Source organism: Calliphora vicina, chromosome 2, assembly GCF_958450345.1.
Source record: "Calliphora vicina chromosome 2, idCalVici1.1, whole genome shotgun sequence".
Lineage (NCBI taxonomy): Eukaryota > Metazoa > Arthropoda > Insecta > Diptera > Calliphoridae > Calliphora > Calliphora vicina.
The window spans coordinates 20,763,303-20,788,599 of NC_088781.1; the positions used below are offsets into that span (position 1 = coordinate 20,763,303).

The window sequence follows — 25,297 nt, forward strand, 5'->3', positions numbered from 1 at the left end:
TTATCTTATTTGGAACCATATCTACACATTGGAACCAGAGACTCACTAGTACATTTTAATAATTCTAGTCTACACTTTTGGTACTTTTCTAAAGTAGATGTCGCTAATGAAACAACCAAAAGGTACGAATTCATATAGTAATAGATATTTCAAAGTCCATTGCATCGATGTATATAAGGCTATAGTATGTTGGACTTACAATGGGTCAAAATCGGGAAAAATATTTTTTAACACGAATTTTTTATTTACCAAAAAAATTTTTTTCATAAATTTGTTTTCACTAATAAATTTAAAAAAAAATTGGAAAAAATTAAAAAAATTTCAAAATATTTTTTTTTTAAAAAAAATTTCAAAAATAATTTTGAAAAAAAAAATTTAAACTCTGTTTGCATAAAAATATTTAAAATTTATATTTTAAAGTATAATTTGGTGAAGGGTAAACATTTCAGAGTTAAAATTTCAATTTGTTTGAATTGTTTTTACTGAACTTAAGTAGAATTGTTTTACTTATTCATTTGATTTAGCAAAAATATAACTAAAGCAAACCAATTTCTGTTGCCTCAATAAAACATCTTAAAAACCAAACAATTTATCTCCATTAGTCCCCTTGTGCAGCCATAATATTTATTAGTTTTACCCAAATTTCACATGATCATAAAAAAATTTTGCAAAATGATTTTCAACAAAAAAATAAACGTATTTTAATAATTATTCATCAAATCAAAAATGAGTTCTTGGGCAGCCAGCAGCAGACACAATGACTATAAATTTATAGCATTTTGTGGTTTAAAGCTATTTTAGATACATATACATACAATAGTTTTATGTTGATTTTGTTGCTATTTAAATGATTGATTTCGAAAATTATTTTAAAAGAAAAGTGAGTAACGAAAAAGAAAAAATACAATTGTTTGTGATTTTTTACATATAGAATTTCCATATCTATATGTTTACTTTAAATGCTCGGCTATGAGAATTTTGAATATATAAATAATAATATTGAAAATGATATTTGTCATACATTTTATTTTTGTTTTTTTTCTTTCTGAGAACATGTTTTAGCAAATAATGTTGACAAGCGTGTGAATTTTCAGCAATAAAAATAAGTAATTTTTTAAATATTTTCATGTTTAGCTTGTTCGTTAAATATATTAAATCATAAAGACAAATTTATTGCCTTCCAATGGGTTAATTTAGCTGTTTAGCAAATAAATTGATATATTTTTGTATTTAATGGACGATAATTCAATTTAATCTTCATTGCATTAAATAATCCAATTAATCATTTCCTTAAATATTTTTCTTATTCACATTTTAATTTATTATAGAATAAACAAAACAAATGAATAATATACATACATACATAATTAAAGAATGATTTGAAAAAGAAAATGCCAGGAAAATTGCTATAAATTATAAAGTATGCCAAAGTTATGAAGCTATTGTAAATATATATGTACGCAAAAACAATTGTTCTCGAAATGATTTAGGACATAGACCAGATTTAAATATAATTATTGTGACAGTATCAATTTTTCAGTTCATTATTGCTGTACAAAATCACAAAAGTTATATTCGATTCAATCGATAAAAGTATTGTTACTTGTTTGTTAGAATGGCTTAAAAAACTAATTTTCAAATTAATAGCCCCAGTTCTCCGATAATATCCCAAGAGGATCTTGCCTTTCATCATGAAAATGTTCTTTCTATGTAAATCTTTAACAGCGCGTTTATGAAGATCTTTGGAAGTTTTTAATATTTGTCCAGACCGTGAATTATTTAAAGAATTTGGGCGCCATAATTTTTAGCATTTCCTCATTCGTGCGGAAGTTCAAAAAAAAGTATTCACTCTTTTATACAGAACTTTGGAATTGAATATTTCTTAATTGGATTGTAGCAAAAGTTTCGAAAAAAATTTATTTTTGAATTAAATTTTTAAATTTCAAAATCAAATTAAATTTTATATCATAGGGTAACAGAGACAAGGCGTATGTAATTGTCAAAAACCTAACTCTCATATCAACAAAATACATTTTTTGTCAATGTATTTTGTTATTGTTCCAGACATATGATTTGTGTTATTTTTGTTTGACTTATTACTCAAACGTATTGAGTTCATTTCATTGATAATTCATTCTTTATATAAAATTCATTCTCTATTGAATCATTCAAGTTTTTTTTTAATTCATTGCAAAATAGTTTCATAAAATGTATTGAATTATTCTTCAATTCAAATCTATTACAAATAGGTTTTACACATTTTTATACCCTTCACCAGGGGTGGCATTTTTCTACATTAGTCATTTACAACGCCACAATGAATATTCTGGATCATTATAGATAGAGGAGTCGATATAGGCATGTTCGTCTGTATGTTGAAATCAACTTTCCGTAGCCCCCAAATAACTTACATACGTAATTCATACATCAATATATCCGCTATAGACCCGGTTCGGTTGCTATTTAAAATCGAGAAAATTAGCTCACAAATGGTTGAGATATAAGGAAAAAACCAGGACAACTTCAGTTTTTTTTGGATCTGGATTACCAAGTCATTAATATAGACAATATGGATATCTAATTATAGATATTTCAAAGACCTTTGCAACGGCGTATATATGGCCATAAACCCGATTTTTTTCGCCAACAATTTTTTTTTATCATAAAATTATTTTAACTAATAAATTAAAAAAAAATTTTGAAAAAAATTAAAAAAGAAATATAAACTATTTTTCCCCATAAAATCTTTTTCAGTAATAAATTTTAATTTTTTTTTTACTTGTTTTAATACATTTTATAAATGAAAAAAAATCCAAAACAAATTCAATGAAGAAAAAATATTTTCATTCAATTTGGATTTAATTTAATCGGATTGAATTAATTTTATTATGCATTAATTCGACAATTAATAAATTCTTTTAAAATAAAAGCCTCTGAATGAAGCAGACGTCTTTTAATTATGAAAAAAGCTGTGTTGAATTAATCAATTCAAAGCTACAATGCTGAGCTTTTGGAAAATCAAATTTGGTGGTAGTGAAGTTGGCTGCAGACGATGAAGAAACTGCCAAATTTGTCCAAAGTAGTTAATTGGATTCACATACTGGTCACATAGAGTCAGTTACCTTACTAACTACCTAACTGGTTACTTGATTAGCTACTTAACTATTTATTTTAACATGTACTGGTGCTAATTGAACTCAAATAGTCAGTTAAAGGAACATCTCATAATACTTCTGGTGCGTAGAATAACTACATTTTAAAGTACAGTACAAAATAAACGTTTAAAGTTATTACACTCTAGATTACTTAGAGACAGTTAAGTGACAATTCTCTTCACGCTAGATTACATAGGATATATAAGTAACCAATTGTCTTGACTTATTTATTCAGGAAATCTACTATTCCACTTAGGGATGCCAGATTCAGATTCCCAAATAGCTGGACATTTGGCTTTAAAAAGCTGGACAAATCAAAAAAAACTGGACATTAAAAAAAAAATACTGAGAAAACTTTAATTTTGGTTTTGTGTAAATAATTTTTTTCAAATATATTTTTAACTATTGTAATCAAAATATATATGTATTACACTGTGAGACAGCAAAAAAAAAACTTGGAAAACGACCTAGCGTGGCACAGTGGTTTAGAAACTTTTTTTTTGGAAATAATTCGGTATCTCGGGAACTATTGGAGATATTATTACAAAATTTCACATGGTTAGAGCTGAGGTGTTTTTGAGTTGAATTATATTCAGCTTCCTAGGGGTAATACGGGCCAGTTTGTGCCACCTCAAAGTTGGTCACCTCGGGTCTCAAAATTTTTAAAAAAATTCCCAAAAATTTATTTATGATCCGAATGAGCTGAAATTTAAAATATAAATAGTCCTTAAGAATATCTACAAAAAATGTCAAAAATTATAATGTCATTAATTTAAGGACATTTGGATCTAAATTAGTTCCCAATTTTGTTATGATATCTTTAACCGTTAAAATTTTACATTAAATCAAATTTTATATTTTTATTCGTGGAAAATCACCATATGAAAGTTTTTTAGTTTTTAAGGTAAATGAAGTCCCAAAATTTTATAAAATTATTTAATTTTACTAAAATATCAATCCTCAGGTCATAATGTTTTCAACAGTATCAAATACTTATATAAAAAGCCTTTATTTACTCCTCAGAAGTTCCACAAACCTTGCCCGCTTTGACAAAACCTCAATTCGTTAAAAAAATATTGATGAAAATCAAAGAACATCACAAAATTCATATTTCACTTAAATTCGTACAATTATATTAAATTATAATTAAAACTTTAAAAATTAAAAAAATGCTAATATTAAATAATCCTAATACTTTGTAGGGTATCATTTGCTATTTTTTAGTGCCTTTAGGATTTTAAATGAAGCGTTGATATTCTGGGCACTGACAGTCTTACCCAATTTTTTTATTTGTGGATAAGGGCAATTAAAATTATACCCAATTTTCTGATAGGTAATAGCACACACAATATAAAAATAGCATTTTAAAATATTTCCAAAACATCAACTTTCTAAAACTAATGAATAAAATTTGACTACGATGGTGTACGATTTTAAGTGACATTCACTGTACATTTTCTGAAAGTTTAATTCTTTGCCTTTCCGTAACTGTTTAAAATTTGTTTCAAAATAACTCAAAATTTTGGGGGCGTTTAAAAATCTTTTGAAAATGGTATTTGTATGTCCTCACTTGTTCGCTTTTCAAGTTTAAGGTTTTATTACCTACTAAAAAAACCTTAAAAAATAAAAGTTGAGAAAAGGTAAATTTTTTTACTTTTTCTGAAAATTAGGCGCCTCGAAAATTATTTTTTTTTTTTCATACCAAAAACTATCGAAAAATCTATGGCACAATAATATCAATTGCAAAATCGAAAGAATAAAAAGTAATAAATTGAAATTGAATACTAAAAACACTGCCACTTTATTTCGTTTTTAAGCTTACGGATTTGGCAAAATCCAAACCTTTAGAGATTTGTAAATAATTTTTAAAATCTGTACAAGATTCCTCTAAATTTGTTCGTATTAATATTTCAGCTCAAACCAGTTCCAATGATATTTGGTTTCTTTCCATAGTATAGAGATTGTTTAAAATAGGAATCTGGTATTGTAAATACGAAACATACGACTTTTCTAAAATTCTCGAATTCATTATTTTCACTTTCGATAAACAAAATAGAACCATATCATTTGACAAATCTCTTGGTATTTGTTTATAAGCTTCGCGAAGGCGCAGTTCTTCAGATATTTCAAGCATTTTGTAAATCTTCCCAAGAAAATAGGACATTTTATAAATTTAAAAATGTTACTTTTTAAAAAAGAGGAGACATCACCAAAGTCGTAACGATTTTCTAAATATCTAACCGCTGTTCTTAAAAAGTCTTCTAATTCCGTCTTAAAAGTTTTATGTTCATTAGGCGTTCTTTTTTTCAAAATGGTGTTAACTTTGGTTCCAAAAAATTTCTTATATGTTCTACATTTGAGGCTATTCTTAAATACGGTCATTATATCATGCAACTCTAAAACTGTACAAGAGTCATTCTCAAGAGCTGTAAATTCCTGCATTATGTTTTGCATAAAATATTAATATGCTTCTAATAATCCTTCACGTTTATATTTTTCTTCTTCATTGGCATCATTAGCAGAAGTTCCATATGACAGGTATTCCCATAGAACTTTCTGACATTTGTTTTGTTCCTTTCTTCAAAAAATACATACACGTTTTTGCATATGTTATTACTGTGTACTACTTAGTAGTAAGTAAATTTTCATTTATGGATATTATTGTCCAAAATTTCTATTTAGCTGGACAAATTCAATTTTAGCTTGAAACTGGACAGGCATCGCAAAAGCTGGACAATCCAGCCAAGTCCATCACGGCTGGCAACCCTAATTCCACTAGAGGGGAGTATAATAATGTTCCATGGCTTGTCAACGTGCATTCTGTATCTGTTTATTTCACAAATTTCAAAACTGACAATTAGGGATATTTGCAAAAGTTTTTGCTGCATTTTTATACCAACAATCAAATATATTCTGGGTCCTCATTTGGTTCTAAGAGGATCTAGCTATGTCCGTCCATCTGTCTGTTGAAAAGACGATAGGTCCCAAACGAAAATACTCTTACAAATACTCTCTGTTGATAAAGTTTGTATTGAAAATGGTCAACATCGGTCCATGATTTCACCTAGCCCCCATGCAAATGTCCCCCGGGAATACTTATGGAGCAGTCATAAATGTGTCGATTAACGGAAATTCTTAATTTTGCACAAATTAGTGTTCAGTACTCTGAAATTATACTCTAGAGTTTGGCGGAAATTGGACAACATTTGTCCCTAGTTCATCAATCATAATTGTCTTATAATAATTAATATCGCGATGAAATTAGACATAAACAAGTTTTATATGAACCTAAATCTTTCTACCTATTTTTGTGAGGATCGGTCCATAATTGACCCTACCCCCATACAACCACTATAAGAAAAAAATTATTGTCACATTGATGATGGGTATACAAGATTCGGCACAGCCGAAGTATAGGGTGCCAAAAGAAGTATCTCATAACTGAAAAAATGTATTATTGTTGTAGGAACTGCTGCAGGAATTAGCGTTCGAACAATCGACTTTATGCTGAAAAGTTATCAAGAAAATTTAATTTACTCAAACATTCAAAAATAATAAACATATTCACTCCATATAAAAGGAGTGAAGTATTAATAACGAACGAAATTAAATGATGAATTAAAGAAAAATAAATACTTGGCAAAATATAACTATATAATACGATTAACTAGACTACATGGAAAATATGATCAGTTCTTTAATTACATATTTTTCTACATCTGAAACTCCCGAATTCTATAGGAATTATGTTGTGTCATATGAAATTTATTATTTTTACTATAGAAAATTTATTGTCTTGGCAACCGAATGCATAATAAAACCTAAACTATTTCTTTGTTTACAAGTATTATTCTTAATATTAATAACACAAACATTTTCAAAACCAAATTGTTTAATCGATAATCAAATTTCAATTTCAATATTTTACATACAAAAGTCTTTCAGTAAGTTTTATTTACAAAACACTTTTATTTATAAACATTTTTCTTTATACAAAAACATTTGTTTAAATAAAAGAAATTCTGCAAAATTTAGTGTCATCATAAATTTACAAGCAAAAAATATTTTAGTACAATTAAATTTGAAAATACAACAAAATAAATAGATAAAATGGAAGAATTACAAGACGCCAGCATTCATCATACGGCTGCCAAGTTAATCAGTACAATTAAGACATTAAAAAATTATGAGCCACTTTATCAAAATGTTCAGGTACGTGGGATTTTCAAAATATTATTTTTGGCATCTACATATCCAATACAAGAGTTTATTTAAATTTATAGAAATTAGTGTGCAGTCCCAGTGTGGATCGTAATGATATGTGCAATACTTTAGAGGATGCCATTAAAAATGCTGGCATTGAAACCGATATACGAAATATTATATTTCATTTGGTGCGGAGTAAATTGAAACCGGAAGAGAAAGTGTCGCACACAAATATGGTATAGTTTTGCAGTCACAGAGAGAAATTAGATTCGTTGTGGCAACCAAATGAATCGGCCATCTAAAATTTTAATGCAACAACAAAAGAATTCTATTATCGATTTGCTGCAAATTCTGTTCACTCAATGGAGCTAATTTCTCTGGGTGAAATTCGATTGAATTGAAAATTTTTTAAAATTTTAATTATTTCTCAGAACGACCCCTTGGGCTACTTAAAACGTGCTGGCGTACAATGGGATCGACGTGTGCGTAAAAGTTTAAATGCCATGTGTTCTGAATTGAAAATGGCTTGTCAGGGTCAACCGCGTATATCAACAGATCGTGAGGAATTACTCAATAAATGGGATGAATTAAGTAATTATACTATAGGTGAGAGATTTTGTTTAAATTATAAAACTTTAAACACAAATTTATTTGTTATTATTCTCTAAAGATTTAGCCAACTATAGACCCGTGTATGCTCCTAAGGACATTTTAGATGTTTTGCTGTCTTTGAAGGGACCCATAAAGTCTTCGGAAAATACAGAGTTGGTGTAATTAATTTTGATTTAAATTATATGTTAATTGAAAGTGTTTCTTTTTTTATACTTTTATTTTTTTTTTTTTTTTGTTACTATTAGACAGGTGCCGAAATGGGAATTTTCGCATATATCACTGCCAGTTAAGAATTTATTTGAATTGGTAATTATTTATTGGAGTTTAAACTCTATATACCTTTTCTATTACATTATAAAATGTTGATCACTTATGTCTAGTAAAACCTAAACCAGAAGAACCGAACATACTGGGTTGTCATAGAATCCAATCATTGTTGGAATCGATAAAGAATTCAATTCTATATCGAATATAGAACCGATAACTTTCGATTTCACCAGACCAATGTAGATTTTTTGTCGTTTCCAAACTCGATTTCGACAATGATTGGATTCTATGACAATCCCGAAAGTCTCGGGCCATGAACATTTATCGGCATACATTTTTTGTACCAACAGAAATTTAATTAAGTGGGCCGAAATATTCTTATTTTTATACCCAAGAATAAGATAAGGATTTATAAGTTTGTCATTCCGTTTGTAATTTCTACATTTTTCATTTGCGACCCCACAAAGTATATACATATAATCTGGATCGTTATAGATAGCGAAGTCTATATAGCCATGTCCGTCTGACCGTCTATCCATCTGTACTGTCTGTATGTTGAAATCAAGTTTCCGTAGCCCCCAAATAACTTACATACATGATTTATTCATCAATATATCCGCTATAGACTCGGTTCGGTCTAAGGATCCCAAAGTATATATATTCTGGATCCTTATAGATAGCGGAGTCGATTTAGCCATGTAAGTCTGTATGTCTGTTGAAATCAACTTTCCGAAGCCCCCAAATAACTTACGCAATTCATACATCAATATCTCCGGAATTCTTCCGGCTCTGGCTATTTAAAATCGAGAAAATCCAGGATAACCTCGATTTTTGACCTATTTTTGACCCAGTATATCTGGATTACTAAGTCATTAATATAGACAATATGGATATCAAATGATAGACATTTCAAGGACCTTTGCAACGACATATATAAACCATAGTAAGTTGGACCTACTATGGGTCAAAATATTTTTTAACCCGATTTTTTTTTTCACCAAAAGTTTTTTTTTGCTAAATATTAAAAAAAATTAAAAATTTAAAAAAAAACAATTCGAAAAAATTTTGGAAAAAAAATAAATTTTGTTTACCTAAAAATATTTAACATTTTTATTTTGAAGTATAATTTGGTGAATGGTATATAAGATTCGGCACAGTCGAACTTGTTTTCTTTAAATATTAATGGAAGTTTTAATGTAAAGCATCTCAATAATTCTTCACCCACTTGAAATGTTAATTTTCCTATTTTAAATACAAAATTTTCTGTTTTTTCACACAGAGAAAATTGTTTTAGTTGTGATAACCGAATTTATCGCTAATCAAATAATTCAGTATAAATGACAGTTTGCATTGGGCTAACAAAAATTTGGTTATTTAAATCAAGTGACTTTCTGTTGCTGGTATTGAAAAAAACCTAAAAAATATAATCGAGTATCTGTGCGGAAATAATATTGTAACTTTAAGAAGAAAATTCCTTAATTTTCTTCTTATTTTCTAAAAAAAAAATATTCTTGTGAAAATTTGTCCGATTTGGAAACCTAAACACTTTTATTTGAATAGAATTCATTAATTGTTGAATTAGTTTTTAATGGAATTAATTCATAATTAAATTCATTCAACCTTTTAATGGTTTTATGTTAATTCAATAATTGAATGGAAATATTTTTTATTATACATATTTCAAAATGAATTGAACAAATTTATCTAAAGCCTACTATTTCTAATAGATTTGAATTAAAGCAAAATTCAATAATTTATTAAGCTATTTCGAATTAATGAATATTTTAATTATTCAATAAGGAACTAATTCTATAAAGAATGAATTTACAAAGGAAAAAATTCAATACGTTTGAAGTACTAAGTAATTAAGCCTATGAATTAATTCATGAGGAATCATTTAATGAATTTAAAATTTAAATTATGATATTAAATTTAATTTGATCTTGATAGTTCAACTAAGAATTAATTCTTTCGAAACTTTTCTGTGTAAACAGAATCATTCGTTTGACTGTGTGAAATTTGAATTCGACTCTGTTTAGATATCTGAATACACCGCATGACATTTGGTCAAATATTCTTAGGACAAAAGCAGTTTTCACATTCAAAACCTGAGAATTTTTTTTCTTGCTAATCCAATGCATGTTCTAAAATTGAATTTCCAACTGGGATAATTAAGTATATTACAAAGGTTGGGAATAATTATTTTATAATTAAATTTCCAAAATCAAACTAAATTTTATTTCGTAACCATTCCATTAGATCTTCAAATGTACTGATTTTTATTATTTGTAGAATTCATTCAGTTATTGAATTAATTCCTTTTTAATCATTCTAGTTTTAATTCATGTCCATTACAAAATAACTCAATAAAATTGATTGAATCATTAAATTTGTCTTCAACTCAAATCTATATATTAACAAGTAAGAGGGCTTCACCAAATTATACTTTAAAATAAAAGTTTTAAATATCTTTAGGTGAACAAAATTTATTTTTTTTGTTTTTTAATTTTTTGGAAAAAAAAATTTTTGAATTGTTTTTTTAACATTTAAATTTTAAAATTTTTTCAAAAAACTTTTGGTGAAAAGGAAATCTGGTTAAAAAATATTTTCCGATTTTGACCCATTGTAGGTCCAACTTACTATGGTTTTATATACGTCGCTGCAAAGGTCTTTGAAATATCTATCATTAGATATCCATATTGTCTATATTATGACTTAGTAATACAGATATAGGTCAAAAATCGGTTGTCCTGGTTTTTTCCTCATATCTCAGTCATTTGTGGACCGATTTTGCTAATTTTTAATAGCAAACTTCTCGAAAGCATGTCTGACAGCATTATTAAAGATTTGGATCCCGAAGATACCTGCGGTCTTCAGAAAATTGATTTCAACAGACACACAGACAGACGGGCATAGCTTAAGCGACTCCACTATCTATAAGGATCCAGAATATATATACTTTATAGGGTCGGAAATGAAAAATTTAGAAATTACAAACGGAATGACAAACTTATATATACCCTTCTCACGAAGGTAAAGGGTATAAAAAAAGCATTTGAATGAAGCTAGAATGAATTGATGATATTTTTAATTCTGAATTAAGATTTTACCGAAGAAAACATACATTGAATTAATTCGAAGCTCTATTCTATTATAAGCCTCAATTAATAATAATTACTGATATGCATTTCCTTTTTGCAGAGAAATCATTATAACGACCTAATGCGCAATGAATCGTATGCCGGTGCAGCCGATATAAATTTACAATGTCATCGGGTGCTGGAGTCAAAACATGCCGTCCTCTGTCAACATTTACTAAGAAAAGGCAATACTCCCGCTCCCTATAGAGGAGCTTTGTGGGCCTATGTTTTAGGCAGTCATGTCAACGACTATGTAGGTTAGTTTAAGTATGTTTAAAATAAATTTTTAAAAAATATAATTTTTTTTTAGGACATTGATCACTGGAACAAGTTAAAGAATATGGTGCTGGCCACCGATCATATAGTGGATAAATTGGTTTTTAAAGACATACAACTTACCGCTTCCAATGATGATCAGTATTTTGTGTTTGAAGATGTTTTGTATCAGGTGATGTTGTGTTTCTCACGTGACACTGAAATCGCTCAAATGATACAGTTCGAACACTATCCGGTAAAGGGTAAACATTATGAGGCTCCACCGTCGGGGGTGGTACCATTTCATGGTATTTGTATGTTTGGTAAGACAAATATTCTTTTTTTCAATAATTTTCTTTTATAAATAGTTGCACTCAACATTTTTTATACCCTTCAGCATGAGTGGGCAAGGGTATATATTACAGTATACAGTACCTAACTCTAATCATGAGTTAGTGAAAATGTACCTAACTCTAACTTCATGTTATAAATACTTTGGTTAAAATCACTTTAAATTTTTCTCTTACAGCTGCTCCATTTTGTTATTTATATGACTCACCCATTAGCTTGTATTTTACTTTTCGAGCCTTTTACATTAGATACTGCCATCGTTTGACCACAATAAATACCCATCCTCAGGTAAATTTATAGAAACTTTAAATAAAAATTTGTCTTTTATATAACCAAATTATCCATTGACAGGGTATTGTCAGCATATGTTTACTATTTGAGAAACTCTTACAAACCCATGAGCCACAATTATGGTCCCACTTTCGAGAGCTACAAATTCAACCGTAAGTTTAAACTGTAATAAATAAAATGGCGTTTCTTTTATTAAAAAAATATATTTTCCAATTATTTCAGCATACGTGTTGTATTCAAATGGTTAATGAGAGCATTTAGTGGTCACTTGCCTCCAGATCAATTACTGGTATTATGGGATTTGGTAAATACTTACATTACCACTTCAATGAATCTTCTTTTATTTACAATTTAAATTTCATTTTAATTTTCATTGCAGATCTTGGGCTTTGATAGTTTAGAAATTTTATCCATATTTGCCATAATTATTTTATCATTTCGTAAAGAGAGCATCATGCAAGTCACCTCATTGGATAGTATTGAAGCAATATTGGCGGATTTGTCCTCGATAAAGGTGTTGCCTTTAGTACAATTGGCTTTGAGTAGAGATTAATAAATGTATAGTAAAATTTAGTATTTATTTTGTATTATTAAATAAATTTAGAGAATTGTGAGAAAATATATGGAAATTATATAGAACGAAAGGTGTTTTGATAAGATTTGCCATTATCTGGACTTAAATACCAAAATTCCTAAAATGTGAAAAATATTTTCAAAAATGTTTTTATAAAAGAGGCCGCTCCGCTATTCAAATAAACATCAATTGAGTGCCTTAAAGTGTGCTGTGTTTTTCAAGTGAATTCGTGTACATTATGACGTGTGTCTTTATTTCTGCGAATTTATAAACGTGTATAAAAAACATTGAGTGACTATTTAATTCTGTTGTTGTACATTTTAATTAAATAAAGAGTTGTTACAATTTTTAAACTACTAAACGGATTTTATTTGCAATCAAAAGTATCCGGTTTATTTAAAGGAAATAAACCAAACGTTTTGAAAAGGTTAAAACGTGACAATATACTGAGTTCCAAAACTAGTATTTATACCCTACACCACCATAGAGGGGAGGGTATAATGCGTTTGTGCAGATGTTTGAAACGCCCACAAATATTGGTCTAAAGTATACCGATCGACTTAGAATCCTTTTCTGATGTCCGTCCGTCCGTCTGGCTGGCTGTCCATGTAGACCTTGTGCGCAAAGTACAGATCGCAATTTTGAAAATATTTCGATCAAATTTGGTACATATAATTTTTCGACCCAAGGATCAAGCCTATTGAAACTGGCTGAAATCGGACCATTATTTCACATAGCCCCCATACAAATGTCCTTCAGAAATTGGACTTTATCAGTCATAAATGTTTAATTTATATATGTATCAACACAAATTTCGCTCCAAATAAGTTTTATATATACAAAATTCATGTCACCAAATTTTATTACGATCGGTCCATAATTAGTCATAGCTCCCATATAAGACCCGTTTCTAAAAATCACTTTAATGTGCATAAATCTTTTAAAAATTTTGGTATACACATAAAATTCAACATAAATAACTTTAATATAGACATAAACCCTACGACCTATTTTTATGGTGATCGGTCCATAATTGGTCATAGCTCCCATATAAGGTCCACTTCCGAAAATCACTCACGAATATAAGTTATTGATATTTTACTTGGTATATGGTATTATATGGTCGGGCTTGACCGACCATACTTTCTTACTTGATTTATAATTCAAATAAGATTTTAATTTTTTGTAAAATTTGTTAGCACCGAGGTGACCACATTTTGGGGGTTGTGCACTAGCCTCCCATTTATATTCAAATCAACGTAAAAACGTCTCAGCACTGACTATGTGATATCTCCAATCGTTCACAAGCTATCGAATTATTTAAAAAAAATATTTATTCTTGATCGTTATAGATTGCGGAGTCGATACCCAGCAAAAATTTTTTTGAATTTTTGTAATGGCAACTAGTTACCACATACATTATTTTGTAATGAGTTTAGCTACATATTCATGTTTTGATTGTAACTACTTATACCGGTGCTGAATGTAAGTACATTTGTAAGCTTGACCCATGATTTTTTTTAAAAATCTCGAACAAAGGTAAGTAGTGTTTCAGTCAAATAATAAATAGTTATGCCTTGGCTGCAATATTTCTAAGTAAGTAAAGTTTTTGCTGGGTATAGCCATGGCAGTGAAATTTGATTTCAACATACAGGCCATAATAAGTTGGACCTACAATGGTTCAAAATCGAGAAAAATGTAGTTTAACTCGAATTTTTCTTCACAAATAAATAAATAAAAAATTTTTTAAATTAAAAAAAAGGGTTTTTTAATTTTGTTTACCTAAAAAATTAAAAAAAAATGTTTAAAAAAATTTTAAATTTTTACCAAAAAAAATATTTAAAATTTTTATTTTATTTAAGTATAAATTAATACTGAAGGGTTTATAGATTCGGCACATCCGAATATAGCTCTTACAAGTGTTTTGTAAGATCAAACAGCATCAAATAAAACCAAATACTTGTTTTGAGCAAAATAAATTTTTGAAATGAATAATGAATTCAAATATATATATGGGGCATTTCATGTCAAGTGAACCAACTTTTGAAATCGATGTCTTCCGATCGGGATGAAATTTGCACCAAGGTTAGCTCTATTGGATAGTAACTCAGACACAATTTTTCAACAACATCGGTCGAGAACTCTCTGAGTTATAGGGGGTAAAATTTTGACAATTTGGTCAAACAGGGGTTTTTTTCTTATCCATGTAACTTATTACCTATTGTTCTTAGCAAAATGTGTCCCAAATAGTATAGATAGCTATTTCTTCGATCTTTCGAAAAAAAATATTTAAAAAAAAAAATAAAAAATTTTTAATATTTTTTTTCCGAAATCAAAAACTTTTTTGACTTTTTTTTAAAATACGTCATTTTTTTATTTTATTTTTTTTTTCTTAAAATAAAGTTTAGATATTTTCCTTGAACACCTACTTGGTCGCTTAGTGGGATGCGAGTGGGATATCTATCAAAATAAATATTTTGTAACTCAAAACATAAAATTTTTGACTTTTTTTGCAAAATCAAAAACTTTGTTGACTTTTTTTTTCAAAATGGACCCTTTTTTAATTTTTTTTTTTAGGTCAAACAAAAGCTTAGATATTATCCTTGAAGACCCTTTTGGTCGCTTAGTGGGATGCGAGTGGGATATCTATCAAAATAAATATTTTTTAACTCAAGACTTACAATTTTTGACTTTTTTTTTTTGCAAATACGATTTTTTTTCCAAATGGGCCCTTTTTTTAAAATTTTTTTTGTAGTCAAAAGAAAGCTTAGGTCCATTCCTTTAAGATATTTTTAGTCCCTTAGTGGGATGCGAGTGGGATATCTATCAAAATAAATATTTTGTAACGCAAGACATACAATTTTTTATTTTTTTTTTGCAAAATCAAAATTTTTTTCCAATATGGGCCCTTTTTTAATTTTTTTTTTGCTCAAAAGAAAGCCTAGGTCCATTCCTTTAAGATATTTTTAGTCCCTTAGTGGGATGCGAGTGGGATATCTATCAAAATAAATATTTTGTAACAATTTTTTAATTTTTTTTGGCAAAATCGAAATTTTTTTCCAATATGGGACTTTTTTTTAAAAATTTTTTTTTGCTCAAAAGAAAGCTTAGGTCTTTTCCTTTAAGACCTATTTTGTCACTTAGGAAGATGTGAGTAGGATATCTATTAAAATAAAAATGTTGTAACTCAAGACATTCAATTATTGACTTTTTTTTTGCAAATTCGAATTTTTTTTCAAAATGGGCCCTTTTTTAAAAATTTTTTTTTAGTCAAAAGAAAGCTTAGGTCCATTCCTTTAAGATATTTTAGGTCCCTTAGTGGGATACGAGTGGGATATCTATCAAAATAAATATTTTGTAACTCAAGATATACAATTTTTGATTTTTTGGCAAAATCAAAAACTTTTTTGACTTTTTTTTAAAATGGGCCCTTTTTGTAATTTTTTTTTTTTGCTATAAAGAAAGCTTAGGCCTATTCCTTTAAGATGGTTTTGATCGCTTAGTGGGATGCGAGTGGGATATATATCAAAATAAATGTTTTGTAACTCAAGACATACAATTTTTGTGTTAAAACATTTATTTTGATAGATATCCCACTCGCATCCCACTAAGGGACTAAAAATATCTTAAAGGAATGGACCTAGGCTTTCTTTTGAGCAAAAAAAAAAATTAAAAAAGGGCCCATATTGGAAAAAAATTTTGATTTTGCAAAAAAAAAACAAGTAAGAGTGCTATATTCGGCTATGCCGAATCTTATATACCCTTCACCTTTGTTGTGGATGCATTATTATTTTTTATAATTAGTATATATGTATGTATGTACATTGCCCACTTTCAGCGTACAGCATCCTAAATTTATCAAGAACACAAAAAACAACAACAACGCCAAACGAAACAAAACACCAAAAGAAAAAACAAAATACGCAAGGCAATGAAACCAACACACATCCAAACATACGTTTAATTGTATAAAAAACAACAACAACGCCAAAAAAAACAAAATACGCAAAGCATGCACATCCAAAAACATACGTTTTGTTGCTTTTTTGTCAAAAAAACCAACACACAACCAAACAAACGTGTAGTTGTATTAAAAACAACAACAACGCCAAAAGAAACAAAAAACAAAAAAAAAACCAAATACACAAAGCTTGCACACCCAAGCATACGTTTTGTTGTTTTTTTGTCAAAGCATGCAATACATTGTGTTTTTTGATGAAATTTTCAGAGGTTGTCTCGGATTTTTGCTCATATCTCCGTTATTTATGGACGGATTTTGCTGATTTTAAATAGCAAAATTCTCGAAAGTATGTCTGACAGAATTGTTGAAGATTTGGATCCCGGAGATATCTGGGGCCTTCAGAAAATTGATTTCAACAGACAGACAGACAGACAGACGGACAGACAGACAGACAGACAGACAGACAGACAGACAGACAGACGGACATGGCTTAATCGACTCCGCTATCTATAAGGATCCAGAATATATATACTTTATAGGGTCGGAAATGAAAAATGTAGAAATTACAAACGGAATGACAAACTTATATATACCCTTCTCACGAAGCTGAAGGGTATAATAAAAAATTGTATGTCTTGCGTTACAAAATATTTATTTTGATAGATATCCCACTCGCATCCCACTAAGGGACTAAAAATATCTTAAAGGAATGGACCTAAGCTTTCTTTTGACTACAAAAAAAATTTTAAAAAAAGGGCCCATTTGGAAAAAAAATCGTATTTGCAAAAAAAAAAGTCAAAAATTGTAAGTCTTGAGTTAAAAAATATTTATTTTGATAGATATCCCACTCGCATCCCACTAAGCTTTTGTTTGACCTTAAAAAAAAATTAAAAAAGGGTCCATTTTGAAAAAAAAAGTCAACAAAGTTTTTGATTTTGCAAAAAAAGTCAAAAATTTTATGTTTTGAGTTACAAAATATTTATTTTGATAGATATCCCACTCGCATCCCACTAAGCGACCAAGTAGGTGTTCAAGGAAAATATCTAAACTTTATTTTAAGAAAAAAAAAATAAAATAAAAAAATGACGTATTTTAAAAAAAAGTCAAAAAAGTTTTTGATTTCGGAAAAAAAATATTAAAAATTTTTTATTTTTTTTTTTAAATATTTTTTTTCGAAAGATCGAAGAAATAGCTATCTATACTATTTGGGACACATTTTGCTAAGAACAATAGGTAATAAGTTACATGGATAAGAAAAAACCCCTGTTTGACCAAATTGTCAAAATTTTACCCCCTATAACTCAGAGAGTTCTCGACCGATGTTGTTGAAAAATTGTGTCTGAGTTACTATCCAATAGAGCTAACCTTGGTGCAAATTTCATCCCGATCGGAAGACATCGATTTCAAAAGTTGGTTCACTTGACATGAAATGCCCCATATGTATATGTTATTTAGTGGTTAAGTCTTTTTCGTCAAATATTTACCATATGGGGAATTCCATGTCATAGTACGTGACATTTGAATGCCTATAGAGTGGAATAGATTTTGCAAAAATAAGAGTATCTGAAAATATTCGAATCGTGAGAGGCGTTATGTTTTCTTTTAATTTCTTACACTAAACGAAATATGTTTCCTTTACAATCCATCATATTTAAATAAAATCAATTTTTTGGATGATTTTATAATAAATAAAATTTAATATCGTACGTGACAGATTTTTCTCTTATATGTAGTAAAAGAATATCAGCCCATTTATGAAAAAAAATAAAAATTTTAAAATTTATTTTTTTTTGCAGTTTTTTCATTTTTTGGAGAAAAAAAAGTTTTTCGAATTGTTTTTCTAAATTTAAATTTTTTTTTTTTAAAAACGACGGACATGGCTTAACCGACTCCTCTATCTTTAAGGATCCAGAATATATATACTTTATAGGGTCGGAAATGAAAAATGTAGAAATTACAAACGGAATGACAAACTTATATGCCACTCATGGTCAAGGGTATAAAAGTAAATATAGCCAATTTAAACTATTAGGTTTGCCCTTAAAATGTTGTAATAAGCTCTAAGTACTTTCACATAGTAACATTTTAGTGTTTTCTCTATTCAAATAATCTTGAAAAAAAGTTGCAAGGGTTTTTGTTTTTTCAGTCGTGCTTGTAATTCTCGTGGAATTGCCCATATGTGACCCTACCTTAACTCACAGTGCGCGCTGGCATTTGATCAAAACAATGACAAAATCAGGGGGTTTCAAACTTTAAAATATTAAGAAGTATCAGTATAAGTAGAGAATAAAATAAAATCAAACACTCTTTCATGATTTTTATATTTCATTAATAAATCATTTGTATTTTCTTTTTTATTCATTTTCAATATAATTTTCATTTTCTGTTTTGTTTTGTTTGATTTTTATAATAATTATAATAATAATAATATAATAAATACACATTCAAATTTCATAAATAGTACCTAAAATTTCTGTTTTCTTAATATTCTGAATAGAACAACAACGATTAAACTTTTCTTTATTTTTATAAATGGTTTTATATATATAGGTATGCTTGTATATATAGTTTTCAAATATCTTTATATTTAGTTATAATATTTGAATAAAAATTATTTGCAAGTTATTATGAGTTTTTTTTAAAAAATGTTTAAGGAATTTCTCTGTTTAATGACAAAATTTGTAGATGTTTTGTTATTCAGTAATAAATAAATATGGCTTTAAAATACAATACAATACTTGTTTTGTTAAGAATTTTGAATGGCTTTAAATTGATTTCAAATTATTATGTTTTTTTTTTAATTTACAATTTCTTTGGTTAAACCTAACTACGTTTAGTTTTTGTTTTTTAAACTTTTACAATATAGTTAAATTTATAGTTGTTTAATTTTTAATTTTTAATAATGTATACACATATTTTTTATCATTTATTTGTTTGTTTTAATTAATATTGTAAATATTTCCTTTAGTTTAGAATTTTGTTTAAGGATTTCTTTTGTTTTGTTTATTTTATTTTGTTTTGATTTGAATTTTATTTTGATTTCTTTGTAGCTTGTTTTAATATTGTAGTTATAATACATTTTCGTCGTTTTTAGTTTTTAATAGAAAATTTGTTTAATATTGTTTACGTTTTTTTGTTTAGAAAATATTTATTTATTTATTTTGTTTATTTCAATAGATAGAAAACAAAGTAAGCCACAGTGAAGACGTGTAATTTTAATGTAGAGTTTGTAGATGTTTTTCTTTTTTTTCTTTTGTTAAATATTACTTTTTAATTTCTTTTAAAAGCAAACAATAAAATCATTTACTTACTATTTTAAATTACTTAAAAATTATCAATTAAAAATTTATTTACAGCATTATTTTTTTTAAATTTCTAGCAAAATTATTAAAACTGAGCTTTTTGTTAAATTTTTTTAGGTATGCGAGGGAAACCGATCGATTTGAAAATAAAGAATATCTTTATAAAAAACTAGATCTTGAATTTTTTGAACCAATAACTTGACATTTATTTGCAAGCGTATAACTATGTTAAGTATACTTTATAATAATTTAGAATTCGAAATTGTCTCTGGAGTTATAAAATGAACATTTCTTAGATTAAGATAATTAATCCTAAAAATGAAATGGTCCATGTATGGAAAAATGAGAAGTGAAAAGGAGACAGTAAAATTTAGTTCTTGACTTTATGAATGGAATTTTATTTTTCAACATATTCTCCTTTGAGCTCTATACACTTTGTCCAACGTTTCTCCAATTTGTCTATCCCATCCAAAATATAAGATTTGTCGAGGTAATCAAAATATGTATTTGATAACCGATTCATCCCGATAAATCCATTATTTCGACTACTGTTTGGTCTCTAGCGCGTTGTGGTTGATTCACGGATACGAGACGTAGCTAAAACTCGTCCATATTGCGGTAAAACAAACCCGAAGTTGTCACACAATTGCGTTTCTGGTCGATTGTGAGTAACCGAGACATCTATCTTGCGGAAAGCTTTCTCATCAAATGATCATTTAAAATTGAAACCACTGAGCCATATGAAATGCCTATGGCTTCCACAATCTCTTGCACGTTCAATCTCCGATCGGGCAACACCATATCATGATTTTTTTCAATTGTTTCGGGTCTCCAGAACGTTCCGCATCTCTCGTAGTTTTACGGCCACAACGAAATTCAGTAAACCACTTTTAAACCATTGAAATTGATGATGAGGAGTTCCAAGAGTTATTATCAAGCTTAGCCTTGGTCTGAGTGATGGACTAAATTAACATTTTCTCCTCAAGTCAAGCTCTGCTAAAAATGGCTTTCAAATACAAACTTAATGACGCAGCTTGTTGAAATTTTGACAGGAGTCAACTGACAGATGCCTGTTGACGGGAGCAATGTTGCCCTTTCAGTTAACTCATGTTTTTTTTGTAAGCCTAGATTTTCGTTAATTCCGATAAAAGGTCCGCTCATATATCATAATTAGTTAAAAAAAAAATATCGACTTAAAATAACACGTGTTAGGGCCTTTCTATAATAAGGTAACGATATACTCAAGCTGCCATATATTCTCGGTGATGCAATTAATAGATTGTTTCCACGACAAATGGATCTACGCTCCGATACAAACCGAGTCTCACTATCCCAAACATTGTCAACCCAGCGACAGCTCTAAAACTGTTATCCCCAGGAAAGATCTCTCCACAACGCAAAGTTGGGCCAATAGAAAAAAAATGGTAATAAATTTTTGACCACCCTGTTGCAATACAAGGCGATATACAGGATGTCAAAGTCGACCTCTGTCGATTTTTTAATAAAATTTTATTTTAAGTTATTTGGTGGCTTCGAAAATTTTATTTCAACTTACAGACGGACATGGCTATATCGATTCCACTATCTATTGGGTGTATGATTTAAAAATGCGATATTTCTTCAAATTTGTAGCTTTTATTTTGAAACATTTGTACAATATAAATTTATTCAAAGTATTGGCCATTGTTAGCTACGACCTTTTCCCATCTTTCTGGTAACATATGGATTCCGAGCCAGAATCAAGCCAATTTCAGATAACTCTGTTCTGAAGTGAAGCATATCCCAGAGAGAGCGTTATGTATCGATCGACACAAATAGTAGTCGGACGGGGAAAGGTCTGGACTATAAGGCGGGGGAGGCAAAAATTTCCAACCACTTCTTTCTAAATAGTTTGTCATGATGGAATATTACGGCTTCATGTCTGGCCGATTATTCTGGACTCGCTTCAAACAAATCAGTTGCTTTCGTTACAGGTTGCCTATTATGTTCTGGCCAGATTTCAGCAGCTCATAATAGATAGGACACTTTTGCTCCCACCAAATACAAAGCATTACCTTAGCGCCATGGATATTTGGTTTTGGTGTCGATTCGGCTTCACATACGATCTCTTACGCTTCGGGTTATCGTAAATGGATCCATTTTTCATCGCAAGTAATGATTCGATGCAAAAATTACATTCTTTTATAGCGTTGAAGCAGCATTTCAATTTCCCAGCATTTTAATGAATTCTGCTACTTGCAAACGTTTTGAAATTGAGTAGCTCACAATGATTTTGCAAAAATCTACATGGAATAATGCCTTCAATTCTTGGTCTTCAAACTTTTTTGGCTGGCCTGGCCGATCTTTGTCTTCCGTGTTAAAATCACCACAAGCTTTGGTGAGCAATCGGTGCACTTCAGCGGCACTTTTTTTCAAATTAAAGAAGTAAAGAAAAACTTCCCGCGTGTGACGCTTTGTTGGTACAAAATTCTACATTTTCGAAGCAAAAAAGACTTTGTTGTTTACACTTTAATGTTCAATAACTAAGTGAGAATAAATGACAGATATGTATCCTTCAAAATGACATATAAGTTATTAAAAACAAAAACCGAGTTGAAAAGATACGCCATGTATATTGTAAATCCCTAATTTTTAAGTCATATGCCCAATTTATTTTTTTATTTCTCCAAATTTTGAATAAATATCCGACATCTTTTTTAAATTCGTACAGAATTTTATTTTGACTTCCTCTAAACATAACTCTTTTGTTTAGAAAATGCTCTTTCCGATCACATGAAAAAAATTTCAAATCAATATTTCGTATATTGAATTTAAGAGAAATTTTGAATTTCGATTTTTATTCAAAACCCATCTGAATGTTAAGAAATGTACAATATTTTTATTATTTTAATTAAATCGAATCCGAGTTCACATATTTTGATGTTTTGTAAATCGAATCCACATGATTTACTCATTTTACTTTCGAGTAATCGAACCTGTTTCAATGTATAAAAACGAGCAATTTACAGAACATAAATTTGTAAATTTTTCGTTTATGATAATTACTCGTTTTTCAAACCACTCGATTTACAGAAAAGACGCGATTATTGCAGAGATTATTTCAACATAAGAAATGTGTTCAATATTTAGTAGGGGTCCTTCACGGTCCTTCCAAAATGTTACACATTTTATGTCAAAATTTCGAGTCAAATGTGGTACGTATGGACAAAAATCCAAAAATTTAAATTTTTCCAATTTTATTTTATTATTTTTTGGGAGTTATGGGATTATTTGTCTTAGAAGTTATTAAAATTTTATTAATAAAATGCATTTTCAGTTCCCTATTCTTCATTTCCAAGTATAATTCTGGCTTTCAATTGCCCTATTAAAGTAACTCTATAAAATATTTTATAATTTTCGCATAATTTATTTTCATTAAAATCAAAAAAAAATATCTCTGTTTGTAATTAAATTTAATACTTAATTATATTTAATCATTAATTTAATTTAATCAATTTGGCCAATTTGTTAATATCCAGCTGTTAATATTTATTTTATAATACAATTAGTTACATTTTCAATAATTTATTTTAGAATAATACAAGTTATTTACGTTTGTTTTTTCTTTTTTGTTTTAATAATTTTTGATATGAATCATGAATCACAACAATGCGTTTTTATTTCATTTTATTTATATAATAAGTAAAAGAAAATTGAATTGAAACAAATAAGTTAAATATGAAAAAATAAAATATATAGTTAATTAAAGCTTGTATAAGTTAGTTAGATGATAAAAAGGAAAAAACAGTTTTATAAACCAAAATTATATATAAATTTTATTAAAACTTAACATTTTTTGAAGAAAATTATAATATATCTATTTGTTTTTCTTAAGTTTCAGTCTTTTTAAACAACATAAATAGAGTTTTATTTAAACGAAATAATAATTTTATGAATTGATTAACATTTATTGAATTTTTTTTGGAAAATAATTTAGTTATTAAGGTAATAAGTTTAATAGTGAGGTTAAATAAACAATATTTACAATAAAATATTATTAACTTTGTTTGTAAGTATAAAATTTTAATTAAATATATTTTAATAATAATAGTTGTAGTAGTAGTTTTAGTTGTAGTATTGGAGTTAATGTAAAGAGTGTTTTTTTAAGGCCGATAGAACTTAAGAAAGGGTTAACTGTCAAATGAGCGTCATACTGTGCTCACTTTTTGACATTTATGATCAGTATACTCTGGCATATCTCATGAATAGATTGACGCTTGAACAAAGCAACCAATAATTTATTGAAATCAAAATTAAGCAATACCTTGAATTCGAGAAATGGACCTGTCAATTGGACTTGCGATTTGACACCTCTCAATTATTTAAATTTTTTTTTTTTATTAAACTTTACTTCTTTATGATATTTATTACAATTTCAAGTTCTATTGAGCTTAAGAAAAACACCCTTTTAGTAATAAATTTATTAGTTATGCAGAATGTTGACGAAGATGTTTCAGTATTTTTTTTGGAAATATAAATACTTTTAATTTTTTTGATTTTCCTTTACGTTTTGTTTTTTATTAAAATGTATATTTTATGTATTATTATTTTCACCACAACATTGTATACAATCCATGCAGTTATGCTACCTGCTATTGCCTTCACTTTTCTTATTGTTCATACTCATAGATGTCACTTGCAGCTAAATTGTTGGAGTAAAACGAAAATAATGAAAATAAACAGAAATATTTTTTTAAAGATTTTGAATTTCTTAAATTATATTGAAGATTTTTAAATTACAATAATATAATTATGAAGTGTTATGGTGTTATTCATAAGGAAACTTTTATTTTATTAAAGGTTTATAAAACAAAATTTGTAATATTTGAAAAAATAAAAATTTCTTTAAGAGAATTTATTGGTTGTATAAGTGAGTATCTAATATCCCATATCGCATCCCAATAAGCGACTAAAGAGGTCTTCAAGGAAAATATCTAAGCTTTCTTTTGAGCAAAAAAAAATAAACATGTAAGAGAGCTATATTCGCCTGTGCCGAATCTTACTTCGAAATACAACATATAAATATTTTTAGGTAAAAAAATTTATTTTTTTTCCAAAGTTGTTTTCTTCATTTTTTGGAACATTTTTTATCGAATTGTTATTAAAAATTTTTTTTTAATTTTAAAATTTTTTTTTCCTCATAT

The 25,297-nt window shown here is 28.2% G+C and overlaps 2 protein-coding genes across 5 annotated transcripts in view; one reads left to right on the forward strand and one right to left on the reverse strand.

The window, feature by feature from the left end:
- The first annotated feature begins 7,161 nt into the window (after positions 1-7,161).
- On the forward strand, positions 7,162-12,830 carry LOC135951857 (TBC1 domain family member 19). Of its 2 annotated transcripts, none has more exons than XM_065501593.1 (11): positions 7,162-7,367; positions 7,439-7,597; positions 7,793-7,967; positions 8,032-8,131; positions 8,219-8,279; positions 11,442-11,633; positions 11,691-11,958; positions 12,165-12,274; positions 12,338-12,429; positions 12,500-12,581; positions 12,657-12,830. In XM_065501593.1, exons 1-11 carry the CDS (start codon positions 7,266-7,268, stop codon positions 12,828-12,830), a joined length of 1,515 nt encoding a protein of 504 aa, XP_065357665.1. In that variant the 5' UTR covers positions 7,162-7,265. The 2 variants fall into 2 exon arrangements, with proteins under 2 accessions (XP_065357665.1, XP_065357666.1); XM_065501594.1 differs by having other exon boundaries at positions 8,032-8,125.
- Positions 12,831-23,617: 10,787 nt separating this feature from the next.
- Positions 23,618-25,297, reverse strand: part of LOC135949837 (bridge-like lipid transfer protein family member 3B) — an 89,841-nt gene continuing 88,161 nt past the window's right edge. For all 3 annotated transcript variants that reach the window (XM_065499283.1, XM_065499282.1, XM_065499281.1), the window contains one exon: positions 23,618-24,795. In XM_065499283.1, coding sequence (XP_065355355.1) covers positions 24,739-24,795 — 57 coding nt within the window. In that variant the 3' untranslated portion in view covers positions 23,618-24,738. The remainder of the gene's footprint in view (positions 24,796-25,297) is intronic.

Coding starts and splice junctions, on each gene's coding strand:
- LOC135951857 (XM_065501593.1), top strand. CDS start 7,266: ATGGAAGAATTACAAGACGCCAGCATTCATCATACGGCTGCCAAGTTA. Junction 7,368..7,438: donor CACTTTATCAAAATGTTCAG/GTACGTGGGATT, acceptor TTAAATTTATAG/AAATTAGTGTGCAGTCCCAG. Junction 12,582..12,656: donor TACTGGTATTATGGGATTTG/GTAAATACTTAC, acceptor TTTTCATTGCAG/ATCTTGGGCTTTGATAGTTT.